The following is a 25,025-nucleotide window of genomic DNA, read 5'->3' as shown; positions in this document are numbered from 1 at the left end:
ATTCATCCGGCTACTCTTGTCTGCTCTTATGTCATCAATAAACACAAGTGACCCAGTGCCATTGAAAGCCATGCATGCCCATGCCATCACGTTGCCTCCACCATGTTTTACAGAGGATGTGGTGTGCCTTGGATCATGTGCCGTTCCCTTTCTTCTCCAAACTTTTTTCTTCCCATCATTCTGGTACAGGTTGATCTTTGTCTCATCTGTCCATAGAATACTTTTCCAGAACTGAGCTGGCTTCTTGAGGTGTTTTTCTGCAAATTTAACTCTGGCCTGTCTATTTTTGTTATTGATGAATGGTTTGCATCTAGATGTGAACCCTTTGTATTTACTGTCATGGAGTCTTCTCTTTACTGTTGACTTAGAGACAGATACACCTACTTCACTGAGAGTGTTCTGGACTTCAGTTGATGTTGTGAACGGGTTCTTCTTCACCAAATTAAGTATGCGGCGATCATCCACCACTGTTGTCATCCGTGGACGCCCAGGCCTTTTTGAGTTCCCAAGCTCACCAGTCAATTCCTTTTTTCTCAGAATGTACCCAACTGTTGATTTTGCTACTCCAAGCATGTCTGCTATCTCTCTGATGGATTTTTTCTTTTTTTTCAGCCTCAGGATGTTCTGCTTCACCTCAATTGAGAGTTCCTTTGACCGCATGTTGTCTGCTCAAAGCAACAGCTTCCAAATGCAAAACCACACACCTGGAATCCACCCCTGACCTTTTAACTACTTCATTGATTACAGGTTAACGAGGGAGACGCCTTCAGAGTTAATTGCAGCCCTTAGAGTCCATTGTCCAATTACTTTTGGTCCCTTGAAAAAGAGGACGCTATGCATTACAGAGCTATGATTCCTAAACCCTTTCTCCGATTTGGATGTGGAAACTATCATATTGCAGCTGGGAGTGTGCACTTTCAGCCCATATTATATATATAATTGTATTTCTGAACATGTTTTTGTAAACAGCTAAAATAACAAAACTTGTGTCACTGTCCAAATATTTCTGGCCCTAACTGTATATTTTTTCTTTATTACTTACCAGTAATTTTTTAATTTTTCCCCCATTTATAATCATCTATTGTATGATTATCCACTTTTTTTATCCACTATTTACTTTGATGTGGATTATGTCTATGTATATTTACACCAGTGCATATGGATAATCTCTGGTCCTTTCTTGTTTAAAAGACTATGTTGATACAATAGCCATTGCCTTGCGATATGGCACTGGTTTAAGATTGTTGATTATCCAAATACCAGCTTATTTGTTCTCGATTATTCCTTTATTTTCTTTTATTTCTTATTTTTTTATCTGTTATTTTTAAATATTTGGGTGTTATAGTTTTATTTCTCATGATTTTTTGTATTTATTTTGTGTCTATGATATGACCATATGTATATTTGTACAGCACAATAATTTTGTAAATATACTTATATACTTGTATATATACAGTACTTATTATTACATATATTTCTTTTTTAGCGAGGTTTGAGAAAGACCCAGACTGGGTCAAAACAATAATCTAATTTATCGCTTTATCCATCGTAATCTATTAGAATACTGAACACTGTGGTGAATGACTAGACATGTAAAAACAAAACAACAAAATTATTTTTCTGTGAGTGTGGCAGATTACCTTCTACTTGATCATTGGAACTTTCCAGTCTGGCCAGCACTCCTATAACTGCTGAGTGCGCATCTTATCTATTGTCTACACATCAGTATGGACTTGGTGCATTTCCTACAAAAACTGAGCTTTTTTACTGACAGAAATGATACATTATAAGAGCTATTTCATCATAACTGAAAAATGCAAATACATAAGAGCAGACAAATAAAAATAGAAGTCTTAAAGAGGGAACATAATCATTTTGATGGCTACATAATGTATAACCACAAAATGTATAGTACCTTGCTGCCCACGGTCATTCTTAGCTCTTTGTTTGCTGACTTGATCACGGGCCTTGCGGATTTTACCTTTATAGCTGCACTGTAAGGTTTAGTGGTTACAGTGTTATCTTGAAAAAAATTTGCGCAAAGCTGGAACTGGAATAGGTAAAAAAAAACATTGTTTCCCTTTTTCTGCTTAACACACGTGAAAAACACTATTGAAATATATTATGATAGAGAAGGATAAATGTTCTCTTATACGAAGCACTTATTGATTTGCTTTAATATTTCCTAAATCTAGACTTTACTATTGAAGAGAGGCAGTACTGAAATTTTCACATTACATATTTCATGTTTCCTTTAGAAAAATCTTATGTGTGAGATATATTAAATAAAAAGGAACACAGTGAACATTATAATTGTATATATTAAAAAAGTTGCAGTAGGCTCTTAAAAAAAGAAATACTCATTGTTCCATTCTTTTAAGAATCGCAGGGTTTTGGTGTGGTGAGTAAACGAATTTTTCTTTTTCTTAGAGCCGGTTGCATGGTTTTTCTTTTTTCTTTTAATCATGTGTGAAAACCCCTTTAAATCTCACTAATGGATAACTGAAATAGTCTATGTACAAAAGATTATTTAGGTAATCTGCAATCCAACACAGAGAAAAAAAAGCAGATTGCAACCATAGAGATGGGTTCTAAGAATGAGCTAACCACATAGTAGTTTGTTTCTGCAGATTCACTTTTATGGAGCCAAGCAGGCAATGAGGAATACTGTTGGAACCGTGTGCTTCCAGAAATCAAAGCTCTGGACAAATTTGAGATGTAGCATGCACTACGCAACATACAATGAAAAAAACACCATCCAAATATTCCCAAGTTATTACATTCTCATGGTTCAAACATCTATGTGGGCCATGTATATGCATGTCTATGCATTGGGTGTCACGGGTTTACTGTGACAGAGTGGTATCCGAAGACGGCAGCGTCTGATTTCCCGCACGGATTAGAAGCACCTCACCATCATATCATACGGTGCAGGTTTCTGCTAGCAGTGCAGGGGTTAAACTGTTCAGTTTAGAGCTCCTGAAAGCTTTCCAGTAGTGATGGTCTCAGCTTTTCAGTGTTGGCCACTCCCCTCTCCTATATATACTCGTCTATGGCTATCTGGGATGCCAGTGTTAGTTTTTGCATTTGGAGTGTGCTCGAGACTTATCTTAGGTGTTTTGTGTCTGAAAATCAGGAGGATTGGGTTACTTACTTGCCTGTAGATTAATTTGTAGTGAATAACCATTGTCAAGAGTCTACTGGTAAATCCCCGTTCTTCAGGGCCTATGGGTTTCTTCCTCAGTTGAGATCTTTTAATGGAAATCATTTTTCAGGAATACCTAAAGAACGTTTTCATTATGTATTACTTCTGTGTGCTTCTTATTAATTTGAAGATGGGGTCCAAATACAAGAGTGTTCTGAAACGTGTGGCGAGTCTGGACCTGAGTGTTGGTGATTTGGTGTGGTTATCCTCGAGGAACATTAAGTTGAATGTCCCTTCTTTGAAAGCGGGTCCCAAGTTCATCGGTTCTTATAATATTGTGGTCGTCGTTAATCCTGTAGCATTCTGCCTTGTATTGCCATCTACTTTTAAGATTCATAATGTGTTTCACCGGTCTCTACTCAAAAAATACACTGCATCTTGAGAACCATCACCTCCTTCTCTGGTCATCGTTGATGGAAATTTGGAATATCAGATTGCTAAGATCATTGATTCTCACTTGGTCCACTAAACCAGTGGACCAAGTGAGAATCAATGATCTTAGCAATCTGATATTCCAAATTTCATGACCGTAACCCTTCCAGTGCACTAGATACAGAAAAACCTTCTGTATCTAGTGCACTGGAAGGGTTACGGTCATGAAGAGAGATTGTGGGTACCAGCATCTGATGTCCATGCAGACAGGTTAATCCTGTCATGATCCTATGGTAGGATTTGAGCAGGAGCCTCGGGGTTTAATGATGGTGGCCTCTCTTTGGACAAGGGAGGGTATTTTATAGCCGGGGGAGGCTTGCATCCTTGTCAGTTATACTTCTGCCCTCGAATGAGTTAAGTGACCCCTGTACGCTTGTGTGTTTGTGCCTTGTGCCTGCCTTGTGAGTTTATGTCCCGTTTTGACCTGGCCTGTTCCCCATGTTGCACTTGCCTGTCGATTAGGTTTTGTCTGTGGATTATCTGGTTTTCTGATCCCGGCTTGGTTTCTGACCTCCCTTTCGGTTGTTCCATCGGCACTCATATTACCCACTCGGTTTCCTGGCACCCACTTGTAAACTCTTCTGTTCATACGCTTGTCGGCACCCCAGGCGGTCACCCTCCGGTTGTACCCTTGGTGCTCCGCTGATTGATCCAGCGGCTGGCCCTGCCCAGCCTCTCCTCCTGTGATCATGTGCCGCAGGTCCTGCATGCCTGCGACCATGCTGTTCTTTGTCTGCGGGTGCTGTCAACCCGTCCCATTCCGCAGAGTACGAGACTCGTGTCCAGAACTGGACAGGTTGGTCACGAGGTCCCTGACATTACAACTGACCATAACAGTGGCCTTCTGTGGTTAGGATGCAGTATGGACTCGATGCGCACCCTGTCTGAGCAGGTGAAGCACCTGTCTCAGATGCTGCAGAAATTAAACCTAGAGCAGCAAGCCCTGGCCCAGTCCCAACCGCAGGTGATGGACATGCTTCTGGGGGCTCTGTCCTCGGGAATTCAGGTGGCAGGGGCTAAAGAAGTCGCTCTGTTCCCTCCTGAACCCCCGGTTAAGTTACCGGATACATTTTCTGGTAACAAAAAAGAGATTAGAGTCTTTAAGACCCCGCTCCTCTGGAGATGAAAGTCAGAGGGTGGATGCATTTTTTGAGGCCCTAGCGCACATTTGCAATGAGACTGATAGAGTGTGTCTGGTGGAGGATATGGTGATGAGTGTTTGTCAGGGGAAGCACTCGGCCGAGTGATTTTGCTCAGAATTCAGACGATGGGCTGCGGAGGTTTCATAGGATGACGCTGCGCTCCGGGGCTTGTTCCGTAGAGGCCTGTCCGAACGTCTGAAGGATGCCCTAGTGCTTCATCCCTCACCTAATTCCCTGGAAGATGCCATGACCAAGCGGTTCATATGGTTTGCAGGTTACGGGCAAGAGGTGTTGTGCTATTGGAAACATCACTGTTTCCCAGTGGAGACAAAGCCATGGCTACTTCTGAGGCTATGGAGGTGGTCGCCGTCAGTTTGAAAGAGAAAGAGAGAAGATGTCGTCGTGAAAAGCAGCTGTGCTTCTATTGTGCAGAGTCGGGACACTGGAAGAGGGATTGCCCTTCCTGCCCTTCACCATTCAAGATGGCGGGAAATGACTAGTTCTGGGTGGAGGTCGAAGAAGCCATCCAGACCATCAGGTACACTTTTCCTCATTTGCTGAAGTTTTGCTTCCAGTGGAATTGTTGGTGGATGGTTGTCCTTATTGTTCTACAGCTTTTGTAGACTGAAGTTCGTCCATCAACTTGGTCAGTCCTCACTTGATTTCCCAATGCAAGATAGGGACATTTAGACTCCAATGAAAGTGATAGCCATTGACTCCCCTCACTAAAGAAGGAATTTGCTACGTCTCAGAGGTCTTTTCCTTCAAAGTAGGCTCTGATCATGTTGAAGAGATAAGTTGTTTTGTCTTGGGGAATCTGCATGCTGGGTTGGTGTTGGGAATGCCCTGGTTCCAACGCCATAACTTTATCATTAATTGGGTCATGGGGGAAATTGTTCAATGGGGCCCTAATTGTGTTGTGAATCTGAATTATCTGAACCTGTGAAATCTGCCTCTGTGTCATCTGTCAGTCTGGAGGTTATTCCGGAGTCCCTGAAGGACTTCGAAGACGTGTCGTCTGAAAGCGAGACTGAGGTTTTACCGCCACATAGACCCTTTGATTGTGCCATTGAGTTAGTCCCAGGGGCTAAGCTACCTAAAGCCTGTCTATTCAATTTTTCCGGTCCTGAGCGTTTGGCTATGAAGGAGTGCATTGCTGAAATTCTTCGGAAAGGGCATATACGGCCCTCTGTCTCTCCTGTGACGGCGGGGTTTTTTTTTCGTAAAAAAAAAAAAAAAAAAAAAATGATGTTGGTTTGCGTCCTTGCCTTGACTTTCAGGAACTCAACAAAATAACGGTGAGAAACACATACCCTCTTCCCCTTATTCCAGACTTATGTAACCAATTATCAGGGACCAAATGGTTCTCCAAATTAGACATATAGGGGTCTTATAATCTGATAAGGGTTCGTGAGGGAGACGAGTGGAAAACAGCGTTTCTCACATCAGAGGGACTGTTTGAAAACCTTGTCATGCCGTTTGGACTTACTAATGCTCCCGCTATTTTTCAGAATTTCATTAATGTGATATTTGCTGACCTTATAGGACGTTTTGTCATGACTTATTTGGATGATATTTTAGTGTTTTTACCCGGACAGTCAGACTCATTTGCAGCATCTACGAACTGTTCTCCAAAGACTCAGGGAAAATCAGTTATTTGCTAAATTACAGAAATGTTGATTTTTTTGTACAAGAACTGCCTTTTTTTATTCTGACTGTGTCCTTTGAGGGGTTTCCTCTCAACCCTGAGACCTTAAGGGGAGGGGCTTCAGCGCTTCCTCGGATTTGCCAACTATTATCGTAAATTTATTAGGGGGTTTTCGCAGGTGGTTAACCCCCTTACTGATTTTACCTGCAAGGGGGAGGATGTAAAAGATTGGTCTTGGGGCCAGCAAGGAATCTTTTTTGGCATTAAAAAAATGTTTCATGTCCGCTCCGATTTTTATACAACCAGATTTGTCCAGGCCTTTTATTGTGGAGGTGGACGCTTCTGAGGTGGGGGTCGGAGCAGTGTTGTCACATGGACCTGCCACTTTGACTAATCTCAAGCCATGTGCCTTCTTTTCCAAGAAGCTCTCTTCGGCCGAGAGAAATTATGATGTGGGCAATAGAGAACTTCTTGCGGTCAAGTTGGCATTCGAAGAATGGAGGCACTTTTTGGAAGGGGCAGCTCACCTGATTACTGTGATCACGGATCATAAAAATTTGGCATATATTGAGTCAGCGAAAAGATTGACCCCTAAACAAGCTCGTTGGTCGCTTTTTTTTCCGGTTTCAATTTTCTATTACTTTTTGTCCTGGTTATAAGAACGTTAAAGCCGATGCCTTGTCCCGAAGTTTTGAGCCTGTGTCTCCCCCCGAGCAGCCATCCTCCATTCTTTGCCCCGGGGTGGTTGTAGCAGGGATCTCGTCTGAGTTGGAATGAGAGATTGTGGGGGCTCAGTCTTTGGCCCCTGCTTCCAAACCAAGAGATAAATTGTTTGTCCCGGACCAATTTCGGGATAAGCTCCTTCAGGTATTTCATGAGTCTAGATTATGTGCCCATCCTGGGATCGCGGCCACGGTGGCAAGGGTTTTTTGGTGGGCCTATTCCAAAAGCTCCCATAGCTGGCCAAATGGGGAACAGGTGCCTTTACTGATTCCTGAGAGGCCATGGGCTCATCTGTCCATGGACTTCATTACCAATCTCCCTCCATCCAGGGGTAATATTGTGATATGGGTGGTGGTGGACAGGTTTTCCAAGCAAGCCCATCTTGTTCCTTTAGCCTCATTACCCTCAGCTTAGACTCAGCTGTTGGAGTCTGCAAAAGACCTGAGACTGGGACGGAGATTTGTCTTCCAACAAGACAATGATCCCAAACATAAAGCAAAATATACAATGGAATGGTTCACAAATAAACGTATCCAGATGTTAGAATGGCCAAGTCAAAGTTCAGACCTCAATCCAATCGAGAATCTGTGGAAAGAGCTGAAAACTGCTGTTCACAAATGATCTCCATCAAACCTCACTGAGCTCGAGTTGTTTGCCTTGGAAAAATGGGCAAGAATTTCAGTCTCTCGATGCACAAAACTGATAGAGACATACCCCAAGCGACTTGCAGCTGTAATCGCAGCAAAAGGTGGCGCAACAAAGTATTAAGTTAAAGGGCCCGAAGAATATTGCACGCCCCACTTTTCAGCTTTTGATTTTTTACAAAACTTTAAAATAACCAATAAATTTCGTTTAACTTCACAATTGTGCTACACTAGTTGATGATTCTTCACCAAAAATTTACATTTGGTATCTTTATGTTTGAAGCATGATATGTGGGAAAAGGTTGAAAGATTCCAGAGGCCGAATACTTTCGCAAGGCACTGTACATAACATGCAGCATAGCAGAAAATAAAAAAGGCCAACAACAAGCTGAGAACTCTCTAAACTGAATCATGAAATGATAAACATACAAACCTTACTAGTTTTTAGCAGATCTATTAATACTTCATAAACCGTGTCACGATTCTTCTCCAAAAATCCATCACACTTATATTCTACCTGTAAATTTTACAAGAAACCCACTTAGCTTTTATAGTGTTATGCTATAATTATTCATATACAAGTTTCAGCTTCAAACAAAGCAGCTTTTCCATAAATCTCATAGTGACTGGATTCACACTTGCAATTTTTGATGCAATTCCATTTGTAGTTTGTGATGCAGATTTTTGAACAGAGGTTCCTAAAGCCAAGTCTTTCATTTTCTGTACTTCAGGATCCACTCCTGCATTTTGGGTTTTGGTGCATCAAAAACTGTATGTGTGAATCCAGCCTTTATCATACACTGTTGAATTTTACCATTACAGATTAGGTAAGACCAATGTAAATGAAAAGAGGCAAAACCAATGAGAGCGCTGTTACACGCCATACTAATCTAATACACATACAACAAAATAATTACATGCACTATAATATTAAAGATCTGGCAGAAACAAGTGTATACTAGTTGGAAATCTTGTTTTTTTTTTTAAGTTTATGATAAAGTAATTGTAGCCCACCAGTGTAATATCTGCCATAATGTGATAAGTCGAATCACACATCACGCTTGGTTTAATGCAAGGAGTATGTCTTCCGTTTTGTTTTAGGCTACATTCCCACAATGACCTTTGAGTAAGTTTTTGACATTACACCATTTCTGCACCATTTATTTAAATTAGGTTACTTGTGTTTTTTTTCACTGAGGTTTTTATCTCAATTTTGACTCTGCATTTTTTTTGTTTCTTTTTGATGCATCGTGCTTTAAACAAAGTTGCCTTGTTTTTGATACTTCCTGGTGTTTAGCTTTGACAAAACTTTATGGTTATAATTAGGTGCGGATCACATGCATTTTTTGTGTGTGTTTCCAAAGCGGAAACAAACTAAGGCCTCTTTCACACGTCAGTGTGGCCGATACGTGTGGTGACAGTTTCACATGTACCAGAGACATGTACACACGTATACCCATTCAAATGAATGGGTCTATGCACATGTCAGTGTGTTTCCACGGACTGTGTGTTAGGTGTCGAGTTCCCACCTCTGCACAGGGGGAATCTCGAACCATCTCTGCTGCGGTCTCCCATTCTTCTCCGGCCGCAGTGGAGTCTGCTCAGCGGAGACGTCGTTCCCAGCGTCTTGCTCAGTCTCACTCTGTGCATAGGATCACTGCTGCTTTGCCTGCTTCTGCCACTGAAGCCAGTGCTGGGCAGCGGCGAGCAGACGCTTTTGGGATCTAAGTCCTGCTTTTCCCCTTCTGAGCATGCCCAGGGTGAGATCCCCCATTGGAGATCGAGGGTCACATGCTCAGATGCTGGAGCGGTTCCCATTGGTCCTTTACTGGAAGGTCCTGAACGTGCTGCAGCTATATAAGCTGCGCATGACCGCACGGCCATGCGCTAGTGTACATTTGTAAACGTGTGTGTGTTGTGAGTGAAAGTTGTTCATTAAAATCCCCTCCCTATTGGATGACTGTTCGCGGAAGGTGGGTGATTGCTATCTAGCGCCCGACTTAGCTACCAGCACGTTACACACCATACAGCGTCTAATTGCTGTGACCGCCAGTGCGGCGCCGTGCGCTTTCACAGCGCTTTCCTGACCCAAGCCTGGGTGGTTAGTGGCGTCCGCCAGTGCGGCACCGCATGCACTCTCGTGCATCTGTTATTATTACTTTGGTTACGCTGACACCCCCTTAGCGGTGTCGAGCGCAAGTAGTCTAGTCGGATTCGGATCCCAAGTCTTGGGACTGAGCTTGGTGACTCCTTGCTTGCGCTCTTGTGTGCGGTACTGCGGCCCTGTGACTTAACAGGGTTCGCTTCCTTCACACAGGGTGAAGTTAACCCGTGTGTGTATTCACATTGTACTGCCATATAGTCCGTCATTACTTGGTAACAGGTTCCATCTCGGAACGGTGGACCCCGGGCTGCGAACGCACCTTTATCTATCTTATTATTTGGTGCGTTCCGCTAGCCCTAACACCGTGTGTCTGTGGGTAAAACATGCTGACATGTCCGTTTTTTGCAGTCATCACGGACAGCAAAACCTCCAGCATACGTGAACAGGGAGAACACACTTTGATGTTCTCCGTGTGATATGGACAGCCGCATCTATTAGATGACCTTTTATGGCGCTTTGCCTGGCTCTTCCCACTTGCACTGTAGCAGTGGCAAATGGGGTAATATTTGTGGGGTTGATGTCACCTTTCAGGTGACAGCAAGCCCACGGCTTAGTACTGGAAAGGCGTCTATAAGACACCTATTCATTACTAATCCTATAGTTGTAATGTTAAATAAAGACAAGGAGAAAAAATAAAATGCGTAAACTGTGTTTAGTGTTTTATTTCATTAAAAGACTTTATTCTGGCCGTGTCTTTATTTAACATTACAACCATAACATGTCAACAAAACGTCTTATAGACGCCTCTCTATTACTAAGCCGTGGGCTTGACGTCACCTGAAAGGTGACATCAACCCCATAAATATTACCCCACATGCCACTGCTACAGGGCAAGTGGGAAGAGCCAGGCAAAGCACCAGAAAAGGCGCATCTAATAGATGAACCTCTTCTGGGCTGCTGTTTTTAGGCTGGGGGCCTATATCAATGGCCTCTTGCCAGTCTGAGAATAGCAGCCACTAGCTGTGAGCTTTAGCAAGGCTGGTCGTCAAAAATGGAGGGACCCCACAATGTTTTTTCAAATAGTTTATTTAAATAATTAAAAAAACAGTGTGGGGACCCCTCTATTCTTGACAACCAACCTTGCTGAAGCTGGCAACTGGGGGTTGCAGCCCCCAGCTGTGAGTTTTGTCTGGTTGGTTAACAAAATAAGGGTGAACCCACGTCAGGTTTTTCATTGATTTATTTTCGAACGATCGCAGGTGGCGGCTGTGGAATACCCCCATCCTCCGCACCTACGGTCACTGTTATTAGCGACAGCAGGTGTCGGATGATGGGGTAACAGTCCCAAAAGCCCCCACCTGCTTTCATTTGGACTTTAATTTAATGCTCATCATTGTCGTCTGCTCAGCGGCAGAGCAGGGGAGAATGATGAGAGCCGGCTTCAGCACCAGCCGCCGGGGCACAGCGCTTACTGTAGCACTTCTTCCCCGGCGGCTGTCTGTGTGGTACTGATGCGGCACACAGGTGGCATACGGTTGCCACACGTAGTACACACACGGTTTTTCCGGTACCGGAAATATCAGGACGTGCGAAAGAGGCCTAAAAATGCATGTGTTTTTTTACATGGGGATTTGCATCTAATGGAAGTCTATGGGGAAAATCTTCACAGAAAAAGCAGGATACTCACAAGAGAAACTGACATGCTGCAGATCTGAAACACGCACCGCAGGTCAGTTTACGCGGAGGTAAAAAAAAGCACAGTGGGCATGAGATCTCTATAAACCCCGTCCACTTTGCTGGTACTGTAAGGCGCTACGTTTTTGACTCAGCAGAAATACGCACCAAAAGCTCATTGTGGGAATGTAGCCTTACTGCCAGGTGTTAATTGGAATTACTACTCAATTATATTATATTATACTACACTACTGAATGCATTAGTTAACACAAAAATGCCCAAACATAAATTAATTCTGGACTAAGAACTCAATACAAAGGATGCCACCAACAAAAAATGGGGGGAAAAAACACCACCACAGAGTATAATCCGAAAAATATGTTCTTTAATAAAACATATAACACATCATAGAGATAGACAAAAGTCTGCTAGATACCAGATTGCAGGGGACAAAGTTCCAAAAAAGGGGTTGCTGTACATGATGTAATATGATGTATTATATATTTAAATAAAGAACTTATTTTTTGGATTATACTCTGTGGTGGTGGTTTATTCCCCCATTTTTTGGTGGTGAATGCATTAGTTACAGATTAGCAGCCACACTTCTTTTGTCAGTTTACCTTATCAGCAAAGTGCTGGATAATAAATGATCTATTAGACATTCTTGGCTTTTCAAACAATGGGTTTGTGTTTATGTAGTTGTTGTAGAGTTTCTGCAGCCAGTTTTCATCAGTTCCTTGTGGTAGCTAGAAAATACAATAGTGTAGGTTATTATAAATCCACTAGAGGGAGCCCTGCACTAATCTCAGGGAGTAACACCATTTATAGATGTAGCCAGCAGGCATCATATCCACTTGAGGAAGCCCTCCACTAATCTCAAGGAGTAATATCATTTATAGATGTAGCCAGCAAGCATCATGTCCACTAGAGGGAGCCCTGCACTAATCTCAAGGAGTAAGGCTAGTTTCACATTTACGTAAAGAAACGCAGCGTTTTTAACGCAAACGCATGTGGTGCAAAAAACGCATGTAATCGCGTGCAAACGCTGCATTTTTTAGATGCATGCGTTTTTGCATGTGGAAAAAAAAAGCCGCGTTTTGACGCGTTTACATGTGTTTTTTCCTGCGTTTCCGTTTTTGAAAGGCATGCTGAGAAGTGTGTGACAGATGCCAATCATCAAAATCAACTAGTAACCCTAGGGATCCTAACCCTAACCCTAACCCTAGGGATCCTAACCCTAACCCTAGGGATCCTAACCCTAAGGATCCTAACCCTAACCCTTAGGGTTAGGATCCCTAGGGTTAGGGTTAGGATTCCTAGGGTTAGGGTTAGGATCCCTAGGGTTAGGGTTATGGTACCTTCACACTGAGCGACTTTATAACGATAACGATAGCGATCCGTGACGTTGCAGCGTCCTGGATAGCGATATCGTTGTGTTTGACATGCAGTAGCGATCAGCATCCTGCTGCGAGATCGCTGGTCGGAGCTAGAAGGCCAGAACTTTATTTCGTCGCTGGATCACCCGCTGACATCGCTGAATCGGCGTGTGTGACGCCGATTCAGCGATGTCTTCACTTGTAACCAGGGTAAACATCGTGTTACTAAGCGCAGGGCCGCGCTTAGTAACCCGATATTTACCCTGGTTACCTAAAAAAACAAACAGTACATACTTACATTCTGGTGTCTATCGCGTCCCTCGCAGTCAGCTTCCCGCACTGACTGTGAGCGCCGGCCGTAAAGCACAGCGGTGACGTCACCGCTGTGCTCTGCTTTACGGCCAGTCGGCGCTCACAGTCAGTGCAGGAAGCTGACTGCGAGGTACGCGATAGACTCCGGAATGTAAGTATGTAGTGTTTTTTTTTTTTTAAGGTAACCAGGGTAAATATCGGGTTACTAAGGGCGGCCCTGTGGTTAGTAACCCGATGTTTACCCTGGTTACCCGGGGACTTCGGCATCGTTGGTCGCTGGAGAGCTGTCTCCACCACTCAGCGATGCTGAGTGCTGTCTCCACCACTCAGCGACGCTGCAGCGATCGGCATCGTTGTATATAGCGCTGCAGCGTCACTTAATGTGACGGAACCTTGAGGGTTGGGGGGTGGCTTATCAGTGTGTATTCTTGTGTTTTTCTATTGAAACGCATGCGTTTAAAAACGCATGCAAACGCATGTGCTTAAAAACGCATGCGTTTACACAGACAGCAATGCGTTTTTTTGCGGCAAAAAAGGCATGCTTTTTTTGCGTAAAAAAAACGCCGCTAGAAATTACTACAGGTTGCATTTCCGCAACAAAACGCAAGCATAGAAACGATGCATGCGTCGTCAAAACGCGGCAAAACGCATGCAAAAAACCGCATGCGTTTTTAATGTTAAGTATAGAAAAAAAACGCATGCTTTTTTTGCGCTAAAACGCAGCGGCAAAAAACGCAAATGTGAAACCAGCCTAACACCATTTATAGATCTAGCCAGCAGGCATCATATCCACTAGAGGGAGCCCTGCACTAATCTCATGGAGTAACATCATTTATAGATGTAGCCAGCAGGCATCATATCCACTAGAGGGAGCCCTGCAGTATTCTCCGGGAATAACATTTATATATATAGCCAGCAGTAGAGATGGGCAGACACCTGGATGTTCGGTCCAGCCAAGCAGTTACAAAATGTTCGGGTTTGGGTACCAGATCAGTACCCAGACCCAGACCCGAACCCAAAACCCATTCATTTGAATGGGGGGCCCTAACATTGAGTGTTTACCACGCTGTCATGTGCAGCGGTCATGTGTCAAGTTAGACCCTATCACAGTGATCAAAAGCCAATAATTAGAATGTCATCCCCCCTGTGTCATCCCCTTAGTCAAGTTACTTTTTTCTTATTTTATAATAGAGTTAGGGTTGAGCTTAGGTTTTTCTTTCCAAGTAAAAAAAAAATGATGACGACAAGAGCTAAGTGCACAACCTCGGGGTGCTCCGGTATGCACAGAGTATCACGGGCAATACCAGCATGTTTCTTTTGGGGAATTTAACAGCCGTTAAGCATGTGTGGTTGATGACTCGTGCATCGGTGACTCTCGGTGTATGACCAAGCATCCAATGAAAACCTGAGTAGTGTGAGCACTTCCGCTGAACACTAATGACATATTTAATATGACAACCTAATGTTATTAAATTCTGTGTAGTATCTTTGGGTTCAAAATTCTCATTATACTCCTGGATAAAATCCTTGAGGGTTTTCTCTGCTTAGGCATCGTAGGGGCCCTGCAAATGCGACATAATATCTGCCATCTCTTTAGGCCAAATTTATGTTACAAAATTCAAATATTGCTCCTTCTGCTCCAAGCCCTGCCGTTTTTTCATAGTTTGCAAGATTACGTCACTTATGGGGGGGAGTTCTGCTGTTCTGGCATCTTAGGGGCTCTGCCAATGTGAAATGGCACCCTCAAACCATTCCAGCAAAATCTGAACTCCAATACAGCATTTCTACCCTCCTGATCTTTGCACTGTGCCTCAAAAGTAGTTGTCAACAACATATGGAGTATCAGTGTATTCAGGATAAATTGCACAACAAATTATATGACCCATTCTGCTCCATTACCCTTGTGAAAATGAAAAATTTGGGGTAAACTTAACATTTTTGCAGGAAAAATGTATTTTTTAATTTTCACAGTTCAACGTTCTAAACTTCTGTGAAGCACCTGTGGGTTTGAGGTGCTCACCACATATCTAGATACATTTCTTGATGGGTCTAGTTTCCAAAATGGGGTCACTTGTGTGGGGTTTCTACTATTTAGGCACATCAGGGGCTCTCCAAAGACAACGGCTCTCGATTCCAGCTATTTTTTCATTCAAAAAGTCAAAAGGCGCTCCTTTCCTTCTAAGCCTTGTCATGCGCCCAAACAGTAGTTTTCTCCCACATATGGGGTTTCGGCGTACTCAGGGGAAATTGCACAATAAATGTTAATTTTTTTCCTTCCACATTACATTAATTCCTGTGAAGCACATGAAGGGTTAATAAACTTCTTGAATGTGGTTTTGAGGATTTTGAGGATTGCAGTTTTTAGAATGGTGTCACTTTTGGGCATTTTCTGTCATACAGGCCTCCCAAATTCACTTCAAATGTGATGCGGTCCATAATATAAATGGTTTTGTAAATTTTGCTGGAAAAATAAGAAATTGCTGATGAACTTTTAACTTGTACAATTTCCTAACAAAAAAATGGTTCAAACATGATGCAGATGTAGTTTTTATTTTAACAGGGTCAAACATTCAGTTTGAGTAGAAGTTGTCCTAGTACTGGACAACTCCTTTCATTAATAATTGATTAAGCATGGTGACAAATAGAGCTGCAAATGTTTTCATTTTTAGAAAGAAAAAAAATTGTGAGTTTAACTTCATCTGGACTGTATAGATGCCACTATACAACAACCCCTTTACATACTCAAAGTACTCTGTTTCTTGGGGTAAGGGAATAATAATCTATATTCCTTCACAGAAAAATGTTTGTGTTCTCATGTCTGGCTTATAATAGAAAGTTCAAAAAGTGAGCAGACCAGTTTGCACAATAGTGTGATGATACCACACAGTCACGTCTGTCAATGGTGCATGTTACTAAGAAGTCCCTTATTCACACATTAAATCTTGCTGTATAAACAGTCACATGAGTGTATTAAAGTGGACTAAGTGACAGAAACAAGTACTTACCAAGCATTCTTCATCGAGAAGTTCCAAAATACCCATCTTTGCCTCAATAAGGTCTATAACTGGTTGATTGTCATAGAAATCAATGAGAGTCCATGGGATATCTTCCTTCATATATTCTTCTTGCTCAAGTTTGAAGACATGCTAAAGAGGATAGTAAAGACAAGACCCTATTATTACCAAGAATTGGGGTCATGCCTCCAAAACTTTTTTATATGGCCTACATTTAGGGAATATGTATCTGACTGAAGAGTCTCTGGCTGAAATCCCCCATCTAAAGCAAGTGGGAGACTAGTACTATAATCGCCATTAATAAATGGCTGCCGTAGGGAAAATAATCACTGCTGATGCAGGTAAAAAGTAATTATTGGGGCTGCCAGCCTGGAGACCTCCATGATTATAATGTTTGAGAAGGACTCGGAAGGGGCATACTCTTCACAGCATACATAGAGTACAGATTCAGTACAGCTTTTGCACAATAATAGCAATAACTCAACAAAGATGTTGACAGAAACATGGCAAACTTGAGCTTTGGATGCAGTAGTTGGCAATTAAAATAGTGTTGGCAAACTGTAATAGAAAGAGTCATTTTATTATACAAGGGAGACCTATATAGCCTGCAACAGATGAGAACACATATACAGTTCTCCCTATACACAGTAGGCAAAGTAAACACATTGTAAGGACACCTTCACTCACCGCAGTGTGACAACCATAGCGGTCAGTTGGCTTCTGCCACAGAAATCAACTTCAGCTATGCTCAGAATTCTTAGGTTTTACCATGAAAGTCAGGGTTTATTATAGCAAAAAGAATGGTTACATGTGACTAAATTACTAAATCTTACAAAGTCAATATGCAATAGGCAAGCCAACATAACTGAGACACCCAAGACTGGAGGAGGGTTTACTGCTATATGTTTTCCATTTAACCCCTTAGTGACGGAGCCAAATTTTTGAAATCTGACCAGTGTCACTTTATGTGGTAATAACTCTGCAACGCTTCAACAAATCCCAGTGATTTTGAGATTGTTTTTTCGTGACACATTATACTTTATGATAATGGTAAATTTAGGTCAATATGTTTTGTGTTTATTTATAAAAAATATAAAATATTTGAGAAAAATGTAAAAAAAATTAGCAATTTTCAAACTTTGAATGATTATCCCTTTAATCCAGATGGCCATACCACAGCAAACCATTAACCCCTTCATGACCTTGGGATTTTACGTTTTTCGGTGTTTGTTTTTCACTGCCCTCCTTCCCAGAGCCATAACTTTTTTATTTTTCCGTCAATTTGGCCATGTGAGGGCTTATTTATTGCAGGACGAGTTTTACTTTTGAACGACATCATTGGTTTTAGCATGTCGTGTACTAGAAAATGGGAAAAAAATTCCAAGTGCGGTGAAATTGCAAAAAAAGTGCAATCCCACACTTGTTTTTTGTTTGGCTTTTTTTGCTAGGTTCACTAAATTATAAAACTAACCTGCCATTATGATTCTCCAGGTCAGTACGAGTTCATAGACACCTAACATGACTAGGTTATTTTTTACCTAAGTGGTGAAAAAAAATTCCAAACTTTGCTAAAAAAAGAAAAAAAAACAATTGCGCCATACTCGTAGCGTCTCCATTTTTCATGATCTGGGGTCGGTTGAGGGCTTATTTTTTGCGTGCCGAGATGACGTTTTTAATGATAGCATTTTGGTGCAGATACGTTCATTTAATCGCCCGTTATTGCATTTTAATGCAATGTCGAGGCGACCAAAAAAACGTAATTCTAGCGTTTTGAATTTATTTCTTGCTACGCCGTTTAGCGATCAGGTTAATGCTTTATTTTAATTGATAGATCGGCCGATTCTGAGCGCGGCGATACCAAATATGTGTAGATTTGATTTTTTTTTATTGATTTATTGATTTATTTTGATTTATTTTGATTGGGGCGAAAGGGGGGTGATTTAAAGTTTTATTTTTTTTTTATTTTTTTCACTTTTTTTTTTACTTTTGCCATGCTTCAATAGCCTCCATGGGAGGCTAGAAGCAGGCACAGCACGATCGCCTCTGCTACATAGCAGCGATCTGCTGTTCGCTGCTATGTAGCAGAAAATCAGGTGTGCTGTGAGCGCCGACCACAGGGTGGCGCTCACAGCTACCGGCGATCAGTAACCATAGAGGTCTCAAGGACCTCTATGGTTACCATTCTGAAGCATCGCCGACCTCCGATCATGTGACGGGGGTCGGCGATGACGTCATTTCCGGCCGCCCGGCCGGATGCGGTAGTTAAATGCCGCTGTCTGCGTTTGACAGCGGCATTTAACTAGTTAATAGGCGCGGGCAGATCGCAATTCTGCCCGCGCCTATTACGGGCACATGTCAGCTGTTCAAAACAGCTGACATGTCCCGGCTTTGATGCGGGCTCACTGCCGGAGCCCTGCATCAAAGCAGGGGATCTGACCTCGGACGTACTATCCCGTCCGAGGTCAGAAAGGGGTTAATAAATAACATCTACCACATGTCTGCTTTACATCAGCACCATTTGTAAAATGTTATTTTATTTTGTTAGCATTTTAGGAGGATTAAAAATGTAGCAGCAATTTTTCATTTTTTCAAGGAAATTTACAAAATGTATTTTTTTAGGGACTTATCCATGTTTGAAGTGACTTTAGGGGTCTTATATATTGGGAAACCCACAAACGTGATACCATTTTAAAAACAGCACCTCCTTACATATTGAAAACTGCAGTCAGGTAGTTTATTAACTCTTCAGGTGCTTTACAGGAATGAAAATGTGCATTTTTACCACTTAAATGTCTGTAACTTCTGAACAGATTACTACAGCTGTCAGACTCTAAGGCCGCGATTTGGTCATGAATTGCCATGGCAAACATCAGGACCACAAAATCAAGATCTGAGGGCACCAATTTGGTTAAATAGGAAGCCCCACACTCTGTTAACCATTTATAATGATGTAATCACTATTGACAGCAGCATCTAAGGGGTTAAACAGAGTTGTACAGTGCAAACACTGATCGTGGCTGATGCAGCAAGTTGTCAGTTATAGTGTACAGCCGACAGCTACTGGATTGTCACCTGTATGGGGATGATATTCTCTTATATCTCAGGTCAGTTAAAAGACGTATTGGCTGTCATTAAGGGGTTAAGGTCCAAATATGTATTACAATGATCAAATGTCTACATATAATACTTTAGACCCTTTGCTTGTAATGAGAACTCCCTTTTAATCTATAAATTGTTGCATACATGTTGAGTATTTAATGAGTTTTTTACATCAAAATTTGTAAGCCAAAACCAGTAGAGGAACAATCAGAGGAAAAGTCACACTAGCCTATAATATGGACTACGTGATTTTTTTCTCGCATAGCACTCGGACCACTGTTAATCACCGTTTTTTTTCTCGGCTGTTTTATACTTGCTAGTTAAATTGCGGCCGAGACTCGCCAATACATGTCTATGGGTGCGAGAAAAAAACTGCACACCACACGGACCATCAGTGTGACTTGCGAGAAATACGCACTGGTGTCCATTGAAAATCCGGCTATTCATGTGCGGTATACAGTAAAATCACACTGACAGGTTAGAATAGAGAATCTTAGAGATGAGCCGTTTCTCAGGCGGCTGTGACCTGGTGTTTGTAGCAATATCCATGGTCCCTACTTAGGCTATGAATATCAGCCTAAAGCTGTCTGCATAGCCTTTTCTGGCTATTAACTATTGGGGGACATCACGTAATTTTTTTTGGGGGGGTCCCCCAATTTTAGTAGCCAGTAAAGGCTAAATATACAGCTATACAGCTGTGGGCTGATATTCATAGCCTGGGAAGATCCATGGGTATTAACCCCTTCCTAAGCTATAAACATCGGCCCCCAGTTCCTGGCTTTCCCTCTCTGGCGCAGAAAATTGCCCACGCCATTTTTCCCCCCGAAAATAATCTTTTATTAAATACATAGATGTCCCCTAATTTGCACACATACTATACTACTTGTATTGATCACACACATCTATATATCAAACTATTCTGCATCGATTTACTGTTTGCAAACCATGTCTTCTAACCTGTCGGCTTCTGCATTGATTTTACAAAAGTCGACAAATGAACTAACAGCTATTTTTCTAGGTATCTCTCTATGCAACATAAAGATATATATATATATATATATATATATATATATATATATATAGTGCCTTGCGAAAGTATTCGGCCCCCTGGAACTTTTCAACCTTTTCCCACATATCATGCTTCAAACAAAGATACCAAATGTAAATTTTTGGTGAAGGATCAACAACAAGTGGAACACAATTGTGAAGTTGAACAAAATGTATTGGTTATTTTAAATTTTTGTGGAAAATCAAAAACTGAAAAGCGGGGCGTGCAATATTCTTCGGCCCCTTTACTTTCAGTGCAGCAAGCTCACTCCAGAAGTTCATTGTGGATCTCTGAATGATCCAATGTTGTCCTAAATGCCTAATGATAATAAATATAATCCACCTCTGTGTAATCATGTCTCCATATAAATGCACCTGCTCTGTGATAGTCTCAGGGATCTGTTTGAAGCACAGAGAGCATCATGAAGACCAAGGAACACAACAGGCAGGTCCGTGATACTGTTGTGGAGAAGTTTAAAGTCGACTGAGACTGCCTAATAAACGGAAAAGATTAATATGGGCAAAAGAAAACAGACATTGGACAGAGGAAGATTGGAAAATAGTGCTATGGACAAACGAATCCTAGTTTGAGGTGTTTGGATCACACAGAAGAACATTTGTGAGACGCAGAACAACTGAAAAGATGCAGGAAGAGTGCCTGACGCCATCTGTCAAGCATGGCAGAGGAAATATGATGGTCTGGGGTTGCTTTAGTGCTGGTAAAGTGGGAGATTTGTACAAGGTAAAAGGGATATTGAATAAGGAAGGCTATCACTCCATTTTGAAACACCATGCCATACCCTGTGGACAGTGCTTGATTGGAGGCAATTTCATCCTACAAGAGGACAATGACCCAAAGCACACAACTATTTAGGGAAGAACAGGCAGTTGGCATTCTATCTGTAATGGAGTGGCCAGCGCAATCACCAGATCTCAACCCCATTGAGCTGTTGTGGGAGCAGCTTGACCGTATGGTATGCAAAAAGTGCCCATCAAGCCAAACCAACCTGTGGGAGGGGCTTCTGGAAGCATGGGGTGAAATTTCTCCCGATTACCTCAGCAAATTAACTACTCCAATGTCAATGGTCTGCAATGCTGTAATTGCTGCAAAGGGAGCATTCTTTGACGAAAGCAAAGTTTGAAGGAGAAAATTATTATTTCAAGTAAAAATCTTTTTTTCGAACCTTGTCAATGTCTGGACTAGATTTTAAATTCATTTGGCAACTCATTTGATTAATAAAAGTATGAGTTTTCATGGAAAACACAAAATTATCGGGGTGACCCTAAACTTTTGATCAGTAGTGTATATATATATATGTTTTGATGAATATTTGGTTTTATAACGAGCTTTTACATACAGAGAACTGCTGTATGTAAAAGCTCATGTTGAAATTGCATTGCATACTGATGCCATATGGTTACTAGATGCGAGGAAATTGCATCCTCGCATTACACACGGATCACTGTACAGAGAACACTTGTGTGATTCTCGGCCGTCAAAATCTGACCGATTTTTTTATACGTTAAAGGGAACCTGTCACCCCCCCCACCCACCCACCAGGCGTTTGAAACTAAAAGAGCCACCTTGTGCAGCAGTAATGCTGCATTCTGACAAGGTGGCTTTTTTAGTTATTGGTGCTGTAACTGCAGAAATAATCCGTTTTGTAATTTGTCCTAAATATCCTTCTTCAGTCCTGGAGGCAGGCCTTTCCCCCCCCCTGCTGCAGACGCCACACAGCCATCACTCAAGTCTTCTTGGCGCCGGGCGCCGCCTCCTCGACGCTGTTTTGGAAACAGCCGGCGCCTGCGCTCTTTTGTCATGCCTTGGGCAGGCACAGTGAGCGCTGCCCGTCCTCTGTCCTCATATGCAGTCTAGCTGACTGCGCCTGTGCGGCCGCCCTGCCTGTTAATCCCAGCCCCGTAGTGTGAATAAATCAGAAGACACTGCGGGGCTGGGATAAATCTGCAGCAAAAACGCTGAAAGACTTGACATGCTGCAGATCTGCATGGAAAGAATAAGCAATGTGTGCATGAGACTTTAGGTATCTCATTCAGTTGTCTGATACGAGGAAATGCTTCAGGTTTGTGACAGAACTGTGCAGAAAAAATGTGACAAACAAACGCAATGTGTGCACAGATTCTTTAGAAGAACTTTTATAACAGAGGACCTTCAAGATGACAGTTCAAAATAAAAATTAAAATAATATATTCTATTACTTTTTTTTCTTTTATACCAGAGGACTCATATACAGTGATTGGATATTACAGCTTTATAGCTATACTAGCTGAAGAGCCCGGCGTTGCCTGGGCATAGTAAATATCTGTGGTTAGTTATAGCACCTCACGTCTCTTATTTTCCCATCATGCCTCTCATTTTCTCCCTTGCACCTCTCATTTTCTCCCTCCTATCGTCCCCCTTACTCCTCTTATTCCCCCCTAACACTTGTCATTTCGACCTCACATCTGTCATTTTCCAATCACTCCACTATTTTCCCTCACACCTTTTCATTTTCACCTCACACCCCTCATTTTCACCTCAGTATATACATGTTTGTCATCTCCCTTATATATAGTATACACCTATATGTCATCTCCTGTATATAGTATATACCTGTATGTCATCTCCCCTGTATATAGTATATACCTGCTGTATGTCATCTCCTCCTCTATATACCTATGTGTCATCTCCTCTTTTATATAGTATATACCTGTATGTCATCTCCTCCTGTATATAGTATATACGTGTGTCATCTCCTCCTGTATATAGTATGTACCTGTAAGTCATCTCCTCCTGTATATAGTATATACCTGTGTATCATCTGCTCCTGTATATAGTATATACCTGTGTCATCTCCTCCAGTATATAGTATATACCTGTTTATCATCTCCTCCTGTATATAGTATATACCTGTGTGTCATCTCCACTGTATATAGTATATATCTGTGTGTCATCGCCCCTGTATATAGTATGTACCTGTATGTCAACTCCCCTGTATATAGTATATACCAGGTTGTCAACTCCCCTGTATATAGTATATACCAGGTTGTCATCTCCTCCTGTTTATAATATATACCTGTATGTCATCTCCTCCTGTATATAGTATATACCTGTGTGTCATGTCCTCCTGTATATAGTATATACCTGTATGTCATCTCCTGTATATAGTTATACCTGTGTGTCATCTCCCCTGTATATAGTATATACTTGTGTGTGATCTCCTCCTGTATATAGTATATACCTGTATGTCATCTCCTCCTGTATATAGTATATACGTGTGTCATCTCCTCCTGTATATAGTATATACCTGTATGTCATCTCCTCCTGTATATAGTATATACCTATGTGTCATCTGCTCCTGTATATAGTATATACCTGTGTGTCATCTGCTCCTGTATATAGTATATACCTGTGTGTCATCTCCTCCTGTATATAGTATATACCTGTGTGTCATCTCTCCTGTATATAGTATATACCTGTGTGTCATCTCCTCCTGTATATAGTATATATCTGTGTGTCATCTCCTGTATTAGACCGCATTCACACATTATTTGGTCAGTATTTTTACCTCAGTATTTGTAAGCTAAATTGGCAGCCTGATAAATCCCCAGCCAACAGGAAGCCCTCCCCCCTGGCAGTATATATTAGCTCACACATACACATAATAGACAGGTCATGTGACTGACAGCTGCCGTATTTCCTATATGGTACATTTGTTGCTCTTGTAGTTTGTCTGCTTATTAATCAGATTTTTATTTTTGAAGGATAATACCAGACTTGTGTGTGTTTTAGGGCAAGTTTCATGTGTCAAGTTGTGTGTGTTGAGTTGCATGTGGCGACATGCATGTAGCGACTTTTGTGAGATGAGTTTTGTGTGGCGACATGCGTGTAGCAACTTTTTGTGTGTCGAGTTGCATGTGATAGGTTAATGACACAACAAAGGAAAAGTGCATGCAGAAAAATTGTGATCACCACAATGGGTATAAGGATATAAAAAATCAATTTTATTTGGAAACAAGAAACACAAGCATTAAAAACACTTAAAACCCAAACTTGGGGTGATGGGTCCACATAAATGTCAGGTATAATACCATCAAAGACAGCATAACACTAAACAGCCATTAAATAGCAGAATGCATGTACATAGAAAGATCCTTCATTATATTGAATGATGATACAAATGATCCTAATATACACAGGTCCTAAAGACAGAGACAAATATGCTCACATAAATAAGAGCACATGAATACACACTCCATAAGTTGCAACACATGCTAACACGGGAAAAGGAAGATAGTGAATATTCCTCCAAATAAGGTCCCCCGTGGCAAATAGGATCTCACCTAACCTCTCAGAAAGGATCAAGCCTGTGGTTAAAGTGTATCACACACATAGAATCTGCATGGAGTCTGCTGCTAGCACTCATACTGCCCAGCAGACTCCATGCAGATTCTATGTGTGTGATACACTTTAACCACAGGCTTGATCCTTTCTGAGAGGTTAGGTGAGATCCTATTTGCCACGGGGGACCTTATTTGGAGGCATATTCACTATCTTCCTTTTCCCGTGTTAGCATGTGTTGCAACTTATGGAGTGTGTATTCATG

General features: G+C 41.8%; 1 protein-coding gene across 1 annotated transcript in view; it reads right to left on the bottom strand.

Annotated features, from left to right (window-relative positions):
• The window catches only part of MYO5C (myosin VC), a 337,314-nt gene that overhangs the window by 121,784 nt on the left and 190,505 nt on the right, over positions 1 to 25,025 (bottom strand). Inside the window, exons 12-15 of the mRNA XM_069765981.1 lie at positions 16,267 to 16,407; positions 12,194 to 12,319; positions 8,228 to 8,311; positions 1,916 to 2,050 (exon numbers count right to left, since the gene is read on the bottom strand). Coding sequence (XP_069622082.1) covers positions 1,916 to 2,050; positions 8,228 to 8,311; positions 12,194 to 12,319; positions 16,267 to 16,407 — 486 coding nt within the window. The remainder of the gene's footprint in view (positions 1 to 1,915; positions 2,051 to 8,227; positions 8,312 to 12,193; positions 12,320 to 16,266; positions 16,408 to 25,025) is intronic.

The sequence above is a fragment of the Ranitomeya imitator genome, chromosome 4 (genome assembly GCF_032444005.1).
Source record: "Ranitomeya imitator isolate aRanImi1 chromosome 4, aRanImi1.pri, whole genome shotgun sequence".
Lineage (NCBI taxonomy): Eukaryota > Metazoa > Chordata > Amphibia > Anura > Dendrobatidae > Ranitomeya > Ranitomeya imitator.
This window is presented reverse-complemented; position numbering and strand designations above follow the sequence as displayed.